The sequence below is a fragment of the Mercenaria mercenaria genome, chromosome 19 (genome assembly GCF_021730395.1).
Source record: "Mercenaria mercenaria strain notata chromosome 19, MADL_Memer_1, whole genome shotgun sequence".
NCBI classification, from domain to species: Eukaryota; Metazoa; Mollusca; class Bivalvia; order Venerida; family Veneridae; genus Mercenaria; species Mercenaria mercenaria.
This window is the reverse complement of record NC_069379.1, coordinates 3140378-3160117: the sequence shown is the minus strand read 5'-3', so window position 1 is coordinate 3160117 and position 19740 is coordinate 3140378. Positions and strand designations below refer to the sequence as shown.

At 34.1% G+C, this 19740-nt stretch overlaps 2 protein-coding genes across 2 annotated transcripts in view; one reads left to right on the top strand and one right to left on the bottom strand.

Annotated features, from left to right (window-relative positions):
- Nucleotides 1-19740, bottom strand: part of LOC128551275 (centrosomal protein of 78 kDa-like) — a 114601-nt gene that overhangs the window by 37829 nt on the left and 57032 nt on the right. The gene's annotated exons all lie outside the window — the stretch shown is intronic.
- Nucleotides 1977-18033, top strand: LOC128551273 (uncharacterized). Its single transcript, XM_053532040.1, has 2 exons — nt 1977-2197; nt 14932-18033. The coding sequence occupies exon 2, from the start codon at nt 16115-16117 to the stop codon at nt 17351-17353; it is 1239 nt and encodes a 412-aa protein (XP_053388015.1). The 5' UTR covers nt 1977-2197; nt 14932-16114; the 3' UTR covers nt 17354-18033.

Below are 19740 nucleotides of genomic sequence, written 5' to 3'. Positions count from 1 at the left end.
TATGGATACGATTGTCAAGTGATGTTCGATATACACACATTTAAGATAAATTTATTTACAATATTTAGACAAATAAATAACCAGTTACAACACGTATATTTGACTACTTTCCTCATATTTTGGCGGCCATCTTGGACGCCATCTTGAATTTCTGGATTATCCGACCATTTTGATTGAAATGAAATTTTGTTTCGTATTCTGCAGACCCTGACAAACATTTTGGTATATAAAAGTTACTGTTTACAGACGTAGACCAGTTGACCCCCAAAATAAGCATGATATGCTGGTTCATTTCCTACACTAATTACATTTCAAGAAGACATGGACTTTTAAAGAGGAAATCATTACATGATATAGTGACAAAAATTTCCTCTTAAACTATTAATGCATTTCAGAAAACACTGCAATTATCTAAAAGGTAAGTCTTTTCTACCTTTAATATGACAATAAAAGTTATATGTAAAAAGTATAACAGGTGTAGTAGTACAAAAATATTTTCTTTTTCATTAAATATCACCACCTTCTTTTTCCATTAAATCTCACCCCCATCCCCCATCCCCACAAAAAAGAAGAAACAAACACAAAACACATACAAAATGAAACAAAGAATATGCAATGTTTTGTTTCCTTTTAAACTATCAGTAGTAGTACTTTGTATATATACAGTCAGACTGGTGTTAAAGACCACCTCTGAACAGAAACCACCAGGCTCTAAAGACCGCGTATTTTGTTTCCGATCTTAACATTTACAGTGTATTTTAACCTGTGAATAAAGACCACCTCCCAATAAAGACCATATTTTGGCTCTCCCAAGGGTGGTCTTTATAGACAGGTTTGGCTGTATTATAAAATACATCATTAACGTATATATTGCCTAAGAGAAATTTAACAGGATTATTCATGACCCTTAAATTTGATTTAATGCCCATTAAATGTTCAGGTTCTGTACGATTTCATCTAAAATTTGCCAAATGAATCTGCCAAAAATTTATTGGGAGATAAAATCTAATACTGGGCATAAAAACATCAACCAGTAATTAAATGACAGTATCTGAATGATTTTTCTAATTTACAATGCAAGGGATATATCAAAGATTCAGAAAAGTACTATCAATGCTACAAAGATAAATCACAATTTTTTCAGATTAATATAGTGGGAATATAGAGAAACAGAAATTTCCTGTATGCAGCCAGTCAAGGAAGCAACACAAGCTGGCTGCTTAAGACAAGTTACCTGAAATTAAAACAAAATTCAATTAAGGAAGTGAGCTTACTGACTGCTTCATGCAGATGCTGCTTAATAGAGATGCTGCTTAAGCAGGTTCTGCTGTATACAGAAATACATTCATCTAATATGGTAATGCATTTTTAGACTAAATTACTTGAAGCTATGATCTGAAATTTGACTTATCACTGAAAATGACTGAAGTGACAATTTTACACATTTTTCACTCTTTTAAAATGTGTTCATGTTACCACAATAGCAGTTCACTTTTGAAGCCAAAAAAACCCCCCACACACACCCAAAAAAAAGACAAAAGTTCAACAAGGAAAATAACATTGAAGGAACACAGCTACCCATACAGTGCAAATAAAATAATTTCACATAATATTGACTGTCCATGAACATTAATACAACAAAAAGTTCCTTTAATTTTTCAAAGTTTAAAGAATACATAATGTTTTGCTATATTATTATCAGCAATTATCATTACCCATCTAAAATTTTCAAATATTAAAAAGCCCTCACAGCATTAACAAAGGAATATCTATATCATCAAAAACCAGCCAATTGATTCTGCAATTGTTGTTTTCTTTACTCACAACTCTGGCGATAAAATCCAATAACAAGTATCAACAGTGCTTTCTGATGGACAACCAATACTTGTATGTGATACTTGATTACAAAATGACAAGTAAGGTCTCGGAGTATCACAATAATAACTCTTATCCACAGAGCGATGGACATACTGAATGGTTAAACAATACAAGCAGATCAATCACAACAATTGTGTAGTGGACAAATATTTACAAAATAAGAGTATAATCTATTAACAAGAATACACTTAGTTTATTTTATGTCAAGATACTGAATTTTAAAGTAAAAACATTTATTAGGTATTTTGTTAAAGGAATTACATTTACCTGACTTCAAAATAACATTCTTACATATCGGAATTATCATCAACCAAAAAAGGTAAGCTGTGTTAATAATATAATTTTTTTTATAAATCTCATTTTTTTTTTTCAAAACATTTTCTAGTCTCTTTCTTTTTTCAAACTACACCTTAAAATTCAAAAAAAAGATTTTTTTTTATAAAAAATCATGTTTAAATAATATGACAACTAGGTGTGAATCATTTTGCAGGAAGAAGTTCTTTTTACTTAGGAGTTTATATCCAACACTTTATCAGAATTGTTACTAAAATATAAAAAACATAAAAAACTGGTAATGTTTAAAGTCATTTTTAAGTTACATGGCAATCACCATGTAAAGACAAATCATCATGTAAAGACATGGCAATCACCATGTAAAGGCTTTATTCATCATTTAGTTCGAAACACTACATACTAATTTTTTTTTTTCAAATGACTAACCCCCCCCCCCACCCCACTCCCCCAACACCCCAATTCCCCATACACACACTTCCGCTTCAATTTAAGAGGTAAGGTTGAAAGACGAATGTAACTGGCAAAGACTTCTGCAATATTTGTATGATATATTAAAATAACTGGAATGCTCCTGTAAACTAGGTTTTGCTCTACCATTTTTGAGATATTATTACATACAGTTCTCACTTTTGAATATTTTCTTCATAATAAAAAATAAAATTTCTTTAAAATTGAAATTTTACTACAGTCAAACATGTATTAAGCAGCCACCCACTGACTTAGCAACATAATCTGGCAGCTTAAGGCAGGTTCAATTTAGAATAGGAAGTCAGTTAAGGAAGTTAGTATACTGACTGTTTAAAACAAGTGGCTGCATAATACAGATGGCAGATTAGACAGGTTCAACTATAATTTTTTTCAAAATGTACTTATCGAAGAGCTGCCCTTTTCTGCTTCTGTTCCGTCTTAAGTTTGTGTAAAGTGAGTCTAGCGCTTCTTATATATAAATACATTATATAATATATATTCATAATTTTATCATGACATCACAGTACATTAGGGGTTCCAACTGACCAATCAGAGAGCTGCATTTTCGAGTACCTGCCAGTTTCCGCTTGGGTATATCAAAGTATATTTACAATGAACATAATAGTCACTTTAGAAATAAATATCACATTATTTTAGAAATCAAATTAAGATTTTTCACTGCACATGCCCCAGATGATGCTACAAACAACAAAATTTTGAAGATTCATTGAAATATTATTTCGATCTAAAACCTTTATTTTAGTTAAAATTTTGAGATTTTACACAAGGTGTCAATGATAAAGTCCGAGTAAAATGTAATCAATGCCCAAGTAAAATAAGTATCATTCCGCAATGTTTTTGACATGTTAAAATTATGAATAGATAAATACATTATATATAGTGCAATATGCATAGAAAACATCAACTTTATTTTTTACCCTTAATTTCTTTATTGATTTACAATTACATGTAGTGATAATACAGAAACAGTCTTATAATTAAAGTTTGTTGCTTTTATATACCGGTAGTGCTTTCTATTCAGTATTTTCAATATTATTCAGTAACCGTCCCCTGAGTGAAATAATGCCAATAAATGGAAAACATGAGTGTCCACAACTGTTTCTTTCATTATAGGAAAAATCCCTTATCGAATCACAGAAATAAATTGTCTTGGCGAGAAACAATTCTACAAAACATGATGCTCTTTCTCGGATAATTAACACTTGACTACCCTCTGGGAGAAAAAAACAATTTAACTGGAACTGAACAATCAAAGATGACAGAACCAGTTAAACAAGGCTGTAAATGATTGTGTTCCACTATACACAGCGGAATAAAAGAAGCCTTCCTGAGTCATATCATGGTTCATAATAAGAGCACCACCATGCGGAGCATTATAAGCCCAAAGGTATGACTTCTGACCCTTAAGTGTGACCTTGACCTTGAAGCAAGCCATCCGAAACTCTGCACTTCATCTCAATATGGTGAACATTTGTGCCAAGTATCTTTAAAATCCTTCAAGCATTTCAAGAGTTACAGAGTGGACATGAAACAAAGTCGTATGACCTTTGACCCCTAAGTGTGACCTTGAACCTAAAGAAAGCCATCCAAAATATGCGCACTGCACATTAACTGGATATTGTGAATATTTGTGTCAAGTTTTTTCGAAATCCTTCAAGGGGTTCAAAAGTTACAGAGCGGACATGAAATTGCTAACAGACGGACGGACTGATGGACACAATCGTTATAATATATAATACGCCCCCTTCTGGTGTATACAATCATTCCCCACCAAAAATCAAGCACTTTTTAAGGTTCAAAATCTCCAACTTAAGCACTTTTTTCTAGCATTATATTTCATCCAACATAGGTGGAAGCTGATCAGAGTACATGCCCCTGAAAACTCTTCACAGGCAATTTTTTTACCCAAAGAGAATCGTTCTCAGGACAAAAATGTGACAATTTTACTTGAAAGATGATTGTGTGATATTTTTTGTTTGCAATTTTTTCTTTTAGACTCCTTTGATAAACAAAAAAACACATAAAGCACTTTTCAAGTTTAAGAACACAAAATCTAATAAGCACTTTTTAAGCATTTCAACAGTTCTTTCGACACTTTTCAAGGATCTGGCCTGTGCTGAAAACAACAGCTGCCAAAGGTCAGCAACTCTTGACTATTTAACAGCCTTATTAACATGTTCAACATATGTCAGATAATGAAGGAGATTGTAAAGTTTAATCTGTTTCTTTAAAGCATACTGAGATACTAACCTACCTACAAAAACATGAACAAAAATTGCCAAGTTGAAACAGGGGCAGAACACTACAAGAGAGTACATTTTTGAAATTTCAGTTCATTCCCACAATGCTGATGAATGGATGAGTACAATAGCTCCACCCATTCTTTGAATAGTCCAGGGAATAAATGAAAGTACATCAGTCTCATTTCTTAAATAGGTCTAAAAACAAACTTCACGGACACATTCTGTCTTGATACTGTTTAAGTGTTACCATCAATTCTAGGCATTGTCGTTATTTATTCAGACGTGTTTAATTTTTTCCTTACTTTTTCTGCTTTTTAATTTCCTGTTTTGTCGGGATCTGTTGATGAGATTACAAGAACGTTTTCCGTTCAATCTGTACAAATGTTTTCATCATGCGCTTGATTAATAAAATACCAGGCATTATTTTGAAAACCTCGTACAAGAGACCTGAGACTTAATGCTAATGTGGATGACACAGACAACAAGCTTGACTATCTGAAGTCCTTCCTCCTAATACAGTTTATATACAAAAGCTTTAACAAAATTTTGTAGCATAATAATTTGCTCAAATGTAAGCTTTATGAAACTTGCCATATAACATCATCCCATGAAGCAAACGACACATGGATAATCTGAAAACGTTTGAGCCGTATAGTGCGTTTGCGACCAGTTTAAGCCAGTGCTAGAGTGTGTGAGAGGTGGTGCACATTTCATTACCTCTCATGAACAGACTCAATCAAACCGAGTCTGCTATTATTCTTCTTAGTTGTGTTCTATGCTTCCAAAGGATCTTTTTACAGATTTTATTGCTTTTTTTACCAATCTCAACACAAATTTCAATCACTGTTTCACTGTGCTGAGTCATTATATCCATTCTATGCCAATCTTGGTGGAAATGAACATGCTGAAATATTTCATCCAAACTATGGGTGAGTAGCTTTAAATGTGAATATTTTGCCAATAAACTAAGAGTGGGACTAGAACAATCTCATTAGGCAGAATACGTCTGCTTCTGAATAAGACAGTTTTGGACTGATTCCGTAATTTGTAGGTATCACGCAATGTCTGTCAGTGCCAGTCTGGGATTTTAAGTCACAATAATAATGCATAAAATTCTGATTCACACTGCTTTTTATACCACCACAAATGAAGTTATATAGGTATATAGGAGTGAGCTTGTCTTCGGTCAATCGGTCTGTCTGTCGGTCAGTCCGTTGGTTTTCATGGTTTCCAGAAAAACTCGTGAAAGGCTTGACAGATCTGAATAATTTTTGGTACACAGGCGTAACATCATAAGATACAGGTCAAGTTCGACTTTGGCTATAAACCACCAATTTTTTAAATTTTTTATGTCCCCTCTCCAACTTAAAATTTGCCATATTTCTGTGACAATGCAGTATCGTGGGGGTATTATTTGTCACTCCTGTGTCAGTTCTAGTTTTTCTTACTGTTGGTATGTTACATTTTATAAACTAAACTGCAAATTAGTTTCAAATTTCTAATTAATAGGAAATATAAAACTTTCAAAAAATACATTATATATTATAACCAAAACTACATTCAAACATATTTAGCATGAAGTACTTCCCAAACTCCAATTTTATATTAAACAAGAGTGGCATACTGTCACAAAATATGCCCGTCATCGAACTTGGCCTAATTCAAGGGCAATAATCCAAGAAAGCCTGTGGCGATTTAGCTGGTTATCAAACTTGGCCGAGATATTATGCCCACAAATATTGTCAGCAAGTTTAGTGGAGATCAGATGTAAACTGTTCGACTTACAGACGGACATGCCTAAAATCACAGATTTTGAGTAATTTAAGGGCCATAATCCAAGTCTGCCTGGGGCTTGGCTGGTTATCGAACTTGGCTGAAACATTATGCCCACAAACATTAGCTGCAAGTTTGTGGAAGATCGGATGAAAACTGTTTGACTTACAGAGCAGATAAGGCTAAATTTGCAGATTTCGCGTTAATAATCCAAGAGTGCCTGGGTTGATTTGGCTGGTTATCGAACTTGGCTGAGACATTAATTAATTATGCCCACAAACATTATCTGCAAGTTTGTGGAAGATCAGATGAAAATTGTTCGACTTTGAGAGTGGACAAGGCTAAATTTGCAGTTTTTCGAGTAATTCAAGGGCCATAATCCAAGAGTGCCTGGGGCAATTTCGCTGGTTATCAAACTTGGCCAAGAACTTATTAATGCTCAAACTAGCAAATGGTTTTCCATACCAGCTGTAAAAAGCTTAAAATGACTGAACTGAGAATGTGATTACTGGAAAAGCCAAAATTGCAGACTGAGGCATAAAACATGTAATCAGTTGAAAATGTGGAGTTTTAGCATGCCTTTACTACCTGAAAGAGAAAACAGCACTGACTACATTAATAAATAACAAATTAGCAACAGAATTTTTGACAATTTGCTGATTAGAAATTGACGAAATTTGAACTAATGGGTACCTTATATGCTACAGGCATATAAAATATGCATTATTTCATACCATATTCTGCTGGTGCAGCAGAAATTCAAGAAGAAAATTAAGTGATGATTAATTACACTGCGTTTGTTCCACCGGCTTCATTTCATTCAATTAGGCAGGAAACAAAGTGAAATGAGTCACGCCATGAGAAAACCAACATAGTGCATTTGCAACCAGTATGGATCCAGACCAGCCTGGTCAGGATCCATGCTGTTCGCTTTCAAAGCCTAGTGCAATTAGAGAAACAGCATGGATCCGGACCAGGCTGCGTAGATGCGCAGGCTGGTCTGGGTCCATGCTGGTCGAAAAGGCACTACGTTCGTTTTCTCATGGCGCAGCTCAAATGTTCCTGAAATGTTATATTTCTTCAAGGCATTGATGAAAAATATATAAAGAAGAATACATTTTTACTAGCTTAAGAATTTTCTATGCATTTCTTCTGACAAGCCAGTTCAGTTTTTAGTGTCACTACAATTAAGTTGACATGCTACAAGGAAAACTGTTTCCATGGCAACAGAGTCACTGTCCTTTCTGGGTGAAGTTTTAATTTGTTTTTTGTTTTTTTCTCTTTTATTGTTCAGAAAACCGATTATAGGCCCATCACAATGTATTACATGGCATATCTTATTTCTCCACTGACAGTTAAATAGCTTTGCACTGCCATTTAGCCAATGATTTATATCTTTTTCTTAATTAAGAAAATTAAATGTAAGCTCACTGTACAGGTATTTTAACCCTTACCTGATGCAAAGCTTCTATAATGAACTAGTCCATCTTTCAATTTGGACAGTACCATTAACTGTTAAAAGGGGTGCTTACTAATAAAGATACTTTCTGAGTAGTGAACTGCGCCGACCATTGATCAGACTGCATGGATGTGCAGGCTGATCTTGGTCAGCACTGGTCGCAAAGGCAGAATCACTTGCCGCCAACAGAACAAGGATTAATATTCCGGCTTTCTGTTTCAATATTTTAGGAAGTTGATTTGTTATCAGAGATTTGATAATTATAATAAAATAAATAGGAATTAATATAAAAAAAGCCTTTAATTCAATTTTAAATTTCAATTTTATGGGGAATTTTGTTGAAAAACTGCACAAACGAAAGTACCACTACCATGACCCATGCTTTCATAAAGGCAGCAAAGCTTTTGTTCTCTCTTGTTTGTATGTAAGCTTATTTATAGTCGCCATCGGTAACCCATGCTGGCGACTTCTCCAGAAGACTTAAGTAATGTATTAGTATGAGGATAGTGCAAGATACAGAACACACTCCAATTCCAGAAACTTCCCTGGTTCTTTAGGGTGCCAAGACTGGTGTAAAGCACATGATATAGATGGGACTCTTATCCAAATGTTAGTAATTTTTTGTTGGAGGAGCAGGGGCTCGAACTAATGATCCCTGATTTCATAGTCAAACAGTGTTACAACTGGACCACTGTGTCCATTCTATTTTTTCCTCTCTATACTTGCAAGGGAGCAGTTTATAGTCCCCTTCCCCTCTTTTTTTTTAAATCATGCGTTTTTTTCCCATAAAATTGACTTACATTACAATTTTATTCCCTTTTGCCCCAAATTTTACTGTGAAATCATTTAATTTGATAAGCATTAAAATTTATGGGCCACTTGTGGGGATAAAAAGTGATGGATTTAAGCGCTTTAATTGAACATAAAATGAACTGGAATTTTACTACTTTAATTAATTGGGAAAAAACATTCTTGATTTAACTCAACCAAAAAATTACATGAAAATGATTCCCACACATCTTTCCATAAGTAACATGTACAAGCCCCTTCCCTTCTTAGCAATGAAAGAAGAAAAAAAACAAGAACCTGCAAATGTTAATCATCGCAGCAAGGAAGGAACTCCTAATTTCCCATCAAGGAATGCAAATCAATTTTTTCATTCAATCATATTTCACAGTAACTAACTGTGAGCCATCTGTTCACAAGACATTGACAACCTGACAAATTTGGCATCACTTAAAGACAAACTTCTCCAAATTATTAATAGTCTTGATATTTTGGTAGCAATTTTCAACCACAAATAAGTTACCTAATATTGTCTCAATATGCTTGACAAGAGAGTAAATCATTATGTAGGGTGCACTTTATAAAACACAAAACTGCTAACATCTATTATTCACAAAAAGTTGGAAATGAATTTGCATGGCTCTTGTTGCATTTGGTGGGTTCATTCTTTCCAGATAGTCTACATTCTGAAATCATGAATATTTCAGGGGAGCTTAACTGTGAAATCATGATTTTAAAGTGAAATAATGAATATTTCAGGGATGAATATTTTGGGGGAGCTTACTGAGAAATCATGAATATTTCAGGGGAGCTTACTGTGAAATCATAAATATTTAAGTGAAATCATGAATATTTCAGGGATGAATATTTCCAGGGAGCTTACTGAGAAACCATGAATATTTCAGGGGAGGTTACTGTGAAATCATGAATATTTCAGGGGCGCTTACTGTGAAATCATGAATATTTCAGGGGCACTTACTGTGAAATCATGAATATTTCAGGGGAGCTTACCGTGAAATCATGAATATTTCAGGGGAGCTTATCTTCTGCCAATCTATTAAACAAAGTTCCAAAAAATGAAAACAAATTTTTATTTCTTTATTTTTCAGAAATTCCTCATGAAATAGCAGTTGCAGCAAGAACAAAGAAAGTTTATGGCATTAAATGATTTCGCAGTAACTAAAGAATTATGATTTTCTCCATATCTACATTTGAATTTTATAGACAGTTCACAAAGCCCCAAGTAAAAAATCCATAGGCATATTTATATAAATTTATCACAATTATCTAACAACTGTTTTTGTATTCGCATCTACATTCTTTTCCTTCTGTCCTCCCCGCATCGCTCAGTTAAGGACAGGGCTAAGAGGCAGCACACATTTCCAAGAGAACACTTTTTATGTTTTATTTTTTCTGCTTGAAACATCTCAAAGACCCAAAATATTTCTTGGATAGTTATGAGTGCTTTAGGTCATATTCTCTGGCAATCTTAACAACAACATAATTTTAAAGATTCAACTGATAACATTTTAAGCCAACTCTCATCAACTTAAAATCCAATCATGATTGAAAGTCACAACTAACTTTTCCCCCAGCGGATATTCAAGTGGCGCCACGAAACAAAACATTGTCATTTTAAGATTACAAATTATTTCAACATTATGACAACAATGATGTGCAGCTCTGAAAAGCTATATTGGTACTCCATCTAATATATTTCGCACAAATAAATTTTCATTTTGCTTTGTGAAAATGGAACCAGATTGCCTGAAATAAAGCTTTCAGATTTATGTGTTTCAGTCAATTTTCGATCAAGTCAACACTTTTTTATACAGGCTGTTGTGCACATAACAACAGGCTATTTTGTTGTTGTTTCTACTGCCGCACAGTCATCTTTACTTCAACAGTAACTGACACTTAATTTAATTTGACCATTTTCAAATATTACAGAGTCCTCAAACTCATTTAGCTGGGTTATTTATGCTCTTTAAACTCACTTATCTGGGTTATTTATGCTCTTTAAACTCACAAAGCTGGGCCAATAATTTTATGCTCATTAAACTCACTTAGTTGGGCCATTCATGCTCTAAACTTACTTAGCTGGGCCATTCATACTCTAAACTCACTTAGCTGGGCCATTCATGCTCTAAACTCACCTAGCTGGGTTATTTATGCTCTTTAAACTCACTTATCTGGGTTATTTATGCTCTTTAAACTCACAAAGCTGGGCCAATAATTTTATGCTCATTAAACTCACTTAGCTGGGCCATTCATGCTCTAAACTCACTTAGCTGGGCCATTCATACTCTAAACTCACTTAGCTGGGCCATTCATGCTCTAAACTCACCTAGCTGGGTTATTTATGCTCTTTAAACTCACTTATCTGGGTTATTTATGCTCTTTAAACTCACAAAGCTGGGCCAATAATTTTATGCTCATTAAACTCACTTAGTTGGGCCATTCATGCTCTAAACTCACTTAGCTGGGCCATTCATGCTCTAAACCCATTTAGCTGGGTTATTTATGCTCTCTAAACTCACCTAGCTGAGTAATTTATGCTCTCTAAACCCATTTAGCTGGGTTATTTATGCTCTTTAAACTCACTTAGCTAGGTTATTTATGCTCTTTAAACTCATTTAGCTGGGTTATTTATGCTCTTTAAACTCACTTAGCTGGGTTATTTATGCTCTTTAAACTCACTTAGCTGGGTTATTTATGCTCTCTAAACTCACCTAGCTGGGTTATTTATGCTCTCTAAACTCACTTAGCTGGGTTATTTATGCTCTCTAAACTCACCTAGCTGGGTTATTTATGCTCTTTAAACTCACAAAGCTGGGCCAATAATTTTATGCTCATTAAACTCACTTAGCTGGGCCATTCATGCTCTAAACTCACTTAGCTGGGCCATTCATGTATTAAACTCACTTAGCTGGGTTATTTATGCTCTTTAAACTCAGTTAGCTGGGTGATCTATGCTCTTTAAACTCACAAAGCTGGGCCTTTAATTTTATGCTCATTAAACTCACTTAGTTGGGTCATTCATGCTCTAAACTCACTTAGCTGGGTTATTTATGCTCTTTAAACTCATTTAGCTGGGTGATCTATGCTCTTTAAACTCACAAAGCCGGGTCATTGATTTTATGCTCATTAAACTCACTTAGTTGGGCCATTCATGCTCTAAACTCACTTAGTTGGGCCATTCATGCTCTAAACTCACTTAGCTGGGTTATTTATGCTCTTTAAACTCACAAAGCTGGGCCATTATTTTTATGCTCATTAAACTCACTTAGTTGGGCCATTCATGCTCTAAACTCACTTAGTTGGGCCATTCATGCTCAAAACTCACATAGCTGGGTCACTTATGCTCATTAAAGTCACTTAGCTGGGTCATTTATGTTTAAACTCACTTTAATAGCTGGGCCATTCATGCTCATTAAAGTCACTTAGCTGGGTCATTTAGGTTTAAACTCACTTTAATAGCTGGGCCATATATGCCCATTAAACTCACTTAGCAGGCTTAATTTATGCCCATTAAACTCACTTAGCTAGCTTAATTTATGCCCATTAAACTCACTTAGCTGGGCCATCCCTGTTCTTCAACCTCACAATGCTGTAAATTTCAACTAAAGGATTTACTGTCAATTTCCTTTAGATCAAAATCCATTGGAGAGTAATAAAACTAGGAAGCTGAAAATGTTAAAATTACAATTCCAAACTATCTTTAGCAACATTTTACCTAGCTGTGAATCAAAATATCTTGAGTCATACTGAATTTGCAAAACTGATTTCTGTTAGGAAATTTAAGCAATGTCAAGTCATTTTCATTGTTTTGCTTGTTTAAAGAAAATCCAAGTTTCCTACTTCAATCGTCTCTTTCAAAATCAAAGATTTTTTTCCAAAAGCAGCTCTTTTTGGAATAACATCACTTTTCCATCAAGTTTATAATAAAACTCATTAACTTCAGATTACAACAAAAATGGGAAAATGAGGAGACTTTTAAAATTTAGCTTTCACAGATCTCTCCACTGACTAGAATTACACTTCTGTTCTCATTTTTTTCCATTGAACCTTATGGCAAAATCAGCTTTCCCTAATAAATGTAACAGGTCTGTATGTATATGATAATGGAACAGAACTAAGCCCTAAAGAAATCTTCAGTTTTATTTTTTCTTCTTCCACTTTTAGCTTATGACTGGTAATAAAGTTTAAATTACCCTTTTCTTTGGACGATTTACATGTTTCCAGTTTATACTTTCAATTCACATTTACCTGCAAACAATTTACATGTTTCCAGTTTATACTTTCAATTAACACTTACCTGCTGACAATTTACATGTTTCCAGTTTATACTTCCAATTAACATTGACCTGCTGACATTTTACATGTTTCCAGTTAATATTTCCAATTAACATTTACCTGCTGACAATTTACATGTTTCCAGTTTATACTTTAAATTAACATTTACCTGCTGACAATTTACATGTTTCCAGTTTATACTTTCAATTAACATTTACCTGTAGACAGTTTACATGTTTCCAGTTTATACTTTCAATTAACATTTACCTGCACACAATTTACATGTTTCCAGTTTATACTTTCAATTAACATTTACCTGTAGACAGTTTACATGTTTCCAGGTAAATTCAATTTCAATTAACATTTATATCAAGTCAATATTTACCTGCTCAACTTCAATGAACATTCACATAAAGCCAGTTTTTCAATTGACATTTACCTGCTTATAGTTTATATGTTTCCTGTACCTTCAATGAACATTTACCTGCAGCCAGTTAATACAGTTCCCTTTTTCAATTGACATTTAGGCTAAAAAAAAAAATATGTGTGGTTCAGGTAACCCGACCGACCCTATTTTTTCATCGCCGACCCTAACACTTTTTTATAGTTTTTTGTGGTTTTTAACCTGGTACGAAAAATATTGAGTACGAAAATATACGAATCAATGCAAGCGTCTTATCGATTACGATTTCAACATGGCAGCGGCTAGTGTTCTCGCCGTGACAGTGGAAAAATGTATTCACGGCGACCAGAAACGCATTATGAAGGCAATGCTTCACTCGTCCCTCGTCGGAGATGTATTTATGGAAATTCATAATCAATCAGACAACTCGAAAACTGGCCATGTAGTAGCCTATTTATAACAGAATGCCACTTAGAATTGCATATATTGTTGAGATGCTTTCCATGTGCATATCTCACAGAATTGTGACCAACTATGTCTGTACCAACTGGCGTCGAAGGGAAAAAAAAAAAAAAAAAAAAAAAAAAAAAAAAAAAAAAAGCCTACCTACCTACCCTATTTTTTTTACCAATGTTACCTGAACCACACATATTTTTTTTTTTAGCCTTACCTGCAGGCACTTTATAATACCTGCAGGTAATTTATGGGTTTCCCTTATTTTAAATGACATTTACCTGCTAGATTTCCTTTATTTACAAATGACATTTACCTAGCCGCAGTTTATAGGTTTCCTTTATTTTTGAATTACATCAAATTTTACCTGCAGGCAGTTTACAGGTTTTATCTATTTTCAAAATGCCATCAAATTTTACCTGCAGGCAGTTTATAGGTTTCCTTTATTTTCAAATGACATCAAATTTTACATACAGGCAGTTTATAGGTTTTCTTTATTTTTAAATGACATCAAATTTTACCTGCAAGCAGTTTATAGGTGTCCTTTATTTTTGAATGACATTTACCTGCAGGCAGTTTATAGGTTTCCTTTATTTTTTGAATGACATTTACCTGCAGGCAGTTTATATGTTTCCATTATTTTTTAAATGACATTTACCTGCAGACAGTTTATAGGTTTCCTTTATTTTTGAATGATATTCAACTGCATTCAGTTTATAGGTTTCCTTCATTTTTGATGACATTTGTGTGGGAAAAAAAGAACTTTTGTGAGTTTTTTGTTTATTCTTTTATTTCAGATAATGCAGCCTTTTAATGATATGCTTCTTTACTCTAAAATACTTTTTTTCTACTTTCAGACATTAATCTACAGCAATTGAGACCATTCTTAAAGACTGGAAAGTACAGAAAACTTTTATAAAGGATGAAATTCTGAAGGAAGTTAATATAACTGCAAATCATTAATTATCAAAGTTCTTGGTGAATATAGAATTTAACACCCACAAAGGGGTAGAAATATCAATTCTCTGCAGTTCTTGAATAATTAATTCTACAGTATATCAGATTCTGCGAAGTACCAGATAGATTTATAGAACCATGTGACCAAATGTTTCCTATGATTCATTTTCATTACCTGAAATAAAAATTGCTAAATTCAATGTTAATGTAACTGACATCAGGAATATTCTTTATTGTCAAATCAGCGCATTAAATTGGTTTGCTTAAAGACACGGACATCCATTCATCAAGTAATAGATACGACTTCTTGGCACTTGTTAATTAACCGCATGTCGTAAATGGGAAAGCAAACTAACACTATAGAAGCATGACTTATTTATGTAGCACTGTGTTAAATTAGTGGAGATTCACAGGAAGAGAGTATGCCGCAAGAGCAGGCAAAGACAAATTGACACTTGTATAACGAATTGGAAAATAACACATTTTGGATAACTGATTAAGGCAACAATACCATAAATGGTATTTGTTATTCGTATCTCAGCAGATTTTTATAATATTGATTTTGAAGAAGTGGAATCATTCATAGAAAAGTGCTCGAAGTGTTTTCCTAAAGATGCTACAACACAAACAGCTTTCAAAACGACAGAACATTATTTACGGAATTTAAATAAAGACTTAAAGAGAACATAAGCTGACAGGTAAAATAATGCTCTGTAAATTTATGGATTTTGATACCAGAATTAGCTCTTTTGCCATGGAGATCTCAACTTGCGGAATGAAAATTTCCAACCAATAACATTTACAGAGAATAACTGAAGTGATATATAACTTGCATGCTAAAGAGCCATTTTGTGATATTAAGATTTCTTTGGGAGAAAATGTTCATAGTCAATATCAGGTAATTCAGTAGAGTATTCCTGAAAAGAGATTCAATACACTTTTAAAAGGCTCAGGAAGACAAATCCAGCAAGTGTTTACTCTTTCTGAAAGATGAAAAAAACAACAAAATTTAATATTGAAATGATATCAAGTTGATGAAAAAACTAAGCCAGCAAGAGATGTTTCAAAGTATACAGAAACTGTATGATGGTTTCAAAGACATTCAAACACTTGCTTAAAGGAATACACTCAACGTTGAATGAAACATCAGACAAAATTACCAACAAACTTGATAGCGAAAATACTGCCAATTTAACAAATCAAGCTATATACCTTGCAGCAGACAACAATCAAACAAGCGTCTTTACAACCCAGATCAAGACTGATGTTTATCAGATCCTCTCGACGACCCTGATTGCATCAGAAGCAGACAACAGCACACAGTCTACAATGACGCGCAACATTGTTTCCGCTTTTACAATTAACAGTGCCGATGTTTTCGACAAACCTCATCACAATATCATGGTTGCGATTTTACTCGGAATTTTCACGTGTATCAGCATAACAATCACCATTTCCATATTTGTCTTCTGCAGGAAAAAGAATTCCGTGTTTATGCTACAAAAATGCGAACAAGATTCTGACATTGACCTTGAAATGAATGACATGAATACAGAAGTTGAAACGTCCGATTCCGAATACGAGTTCATTGAATCAACGTCTCCGCAACATTCTCGGCAGCGATCACAAACATGTCCAAATTTGTCTAAGTATGCCGATGTGGAAAGTACAAAAGAAGAAAATCAACAGTTGAATTTTGAAAAATATTCCAACAGCAGAAGATCGTTTAATAACACCGGTAGAAGCAACCATCATATGTCTGGATCGCCGACGTCAACCCCGCTGCTGAACTCGACCTCTCAAACTAGCCTAAATATAAGTAATGGAGAGTTTAAACGTGACAGTAAATTTTCTCCGCACAGTCTTTCATTAAATTTTACAAATGCATCAGGTGCTACTGCTGCTGAAATATCAGGAAGAAAACTAAACCAAAGTAAGAAACAAACCAAAGAAAATAAATTAAACCAAAGTATAAAAGGAAAAGATGATACTAAATCATGTGTAAAGTCTTCTCATCAGCAAACCAAACCTGGAAAATCTAAATATCTCAATACAAAACAAAACTCCAACACTCACAAAATTAGAAATTCAGAACATGGGTTCTTTGAAATTAAAGTTAAATATTCTAGCGGAAGGACAAAGAAAAAGCATCACTTTTGTGTTCAGGATAATGATATATCTTGTCGAAACGAACCACAAGTGGATTCAAGTATTCTCCGAATGGAAAGTATTGAAGATGATAATGCCGATTTAACTGACGGTGACTTACATGATGAAACTGATGACCTTAGCGATGTAAAGGGAGAACTTGAAATTTTATGATCGCTTGTGTTTATTTTAACATATCTGATGCCTTTAAAATGCAAGTAAAAAGATATTACACAAGAAACACAGAAATTACGTTGGTGAGAAATCTGTGATGGACTTCACTTGGAATGACCAGATCAACTATTAACCTTGTGTTTTTGGAAAAAAAAATTCTTCTATGTACCTACAATTATCATTTCTCCTAATTTATCTAAAAGTAATGTCACAAAAAAAGAATCTGACACTTTCAAATTTTGTTAAAACTGTCTTTACATCATCACAATTTGTCAAACATATTCTTTAAATTGGAGATTTTTATGAAAGTAAAAACGATTTTAGATATCCAGATTTCCGACCAATAAAAGATTCTATTGCCTCACAGCCACAAAATAAACCCTTACCCTGCTAAATTTCTATAATGAACTTGTCCACCTTTCAATTTGGACAGTACCATTAACTGTTAAAAGGGATACATGCTTACCAAAAAGATACTGACTGAATGGCGAACAGCCCAGATTATGATCAGCACCATGATATACACTGGTCGCAAACAAAGACTCAGTTGTGTCCAGCATGCTATGGGTTAAACACCACAAAGCAAAAAAAAACAAAAAAACAATACTTCTTGTGGTTTTAGCTGTTTAAACTTTACTTATAACAAAGAGTATATAAGGAATTTCCGTTAAATGGAACAAATTATTACAAATGTCTTAAATTCATTACTGAACCCTTCTACTATCAAACCCGTGTCACTGACACCTCTAATTCTGTTGCAGCTACTTATCTAGAGTACTATTTTCACTGCAACAGACAGACTTTTCTGCAGTTATAGAAGAATCAACAGAAAAAAATATGTAAGACTTGTATTAGAAAGAAATCTGAATTTCTGATGTTAGCATTTTTCACACAACAATATTGCAACTCAAGCTTTATTTCAGGCCTTTTTCCATCATTTTGGGAATGCCACCAACACAGCAGGAATTGGGCAAATGCTCTTGGAAATTGGAAAAAAAATACAAGTTACCAAAATCTATATAAAGATGTTTTTGTTTGTGATATTTACAAATGCGGGATTGTATGTTAATAACTGTTAAACAGTATATTATAACTGTTATTTAAATAATCAAAATAAACGTACAACAAAGCAAAACTATTTTAAAACAGCAAAACTTTAAAAGTTCTATCAAGTTCTAAGGTAAGAATTAGGGATTGTTTTTTTTACTTCAGGACTACCTCTTTTTATCCAAGGCAAAGTTCAGAATCAGGAAAAAAAAACATACTTTTTTTTTGCTTTGAGACTACCCACTTTTATCCGAGGCAAAGCTCAGAATCGGGGGGGGGGGGACATTTTTTGCTTTAGAACTACCACAGATTTATAAGGGGAATTGATATATTGAAAGGCCTGTATTTTAACAAGCTTGCATTAGGAAAACAAATCAACAGCTGAACAAACATAGCATCACTTCCAGCAAAACTTTTCCAAATAATATTAATATTCCCAGAATGTTTCAGACAAATTAAAATACCGTATTTGTCCTACTAAAAATGCCTCATATAAATTGACAGCTACATCAGCTTTGTTTTGTTGGGTTTAACGTCGCACCTACACATTTCATGTCATTGGTGACATTCCAGCTTTGACGGTGGAGGAATACCCCAGGTGCCCCTCCGTGCATTATTTCATCACAAGCACTATTGTGGGTAGAACCAACGACCTTCCTTAAGCCAGCTGGATGGCTTCTCCTCATGAAAAATTCAACGCCTCCAGTGAGGCTCGAACCCACATCTGCCAGCGAACTTAACCACTCAGCCACGGAGGCCCCTATTGACAGCTATAGGCATGATAGAACAGAAGGTCAGTGGAAATCTAATGAAATATGCACGCAGGGGCCCCTAGGATCTTCTTCCACCATTTGAAGCTGGAAAGTCACCATACATGTGTCAGTCCCGCATAAAAACTACTTTTTTTAACTGCATCCTCCCATTTGTTAACAGGAGAAAAATTGTGTGCAAAAAAGACAATACAGATACTGCTTTGCTAGGGACATATATGTATTACTGCTCAGATCATGACAGACTGACATCTGGTATCTGCATGCATCTTGTTTCTTTCATATAAATAACCTCTTTTTGCAGCATAAAAGATAAAATCTATCCATGGTATGTTTTGCTTTATTAGTTATCAACCCCAAAAGCACTGCTCTCTCTCTTTCTCCAACATAGAACATAATAACAATGTACCTCTATTTACTCCATTTTCAACTGCACATTGGTTCAATTTTTGTCCATAACCCTCAATGTTTTTTAATTGCATGTAACATGTGCAATTGTTCAAAAAACAAGAGCTGTCACTAATGGTGACAAATGCCCCCCCCCCCGCACATGACCTTTGACCTGGTGAC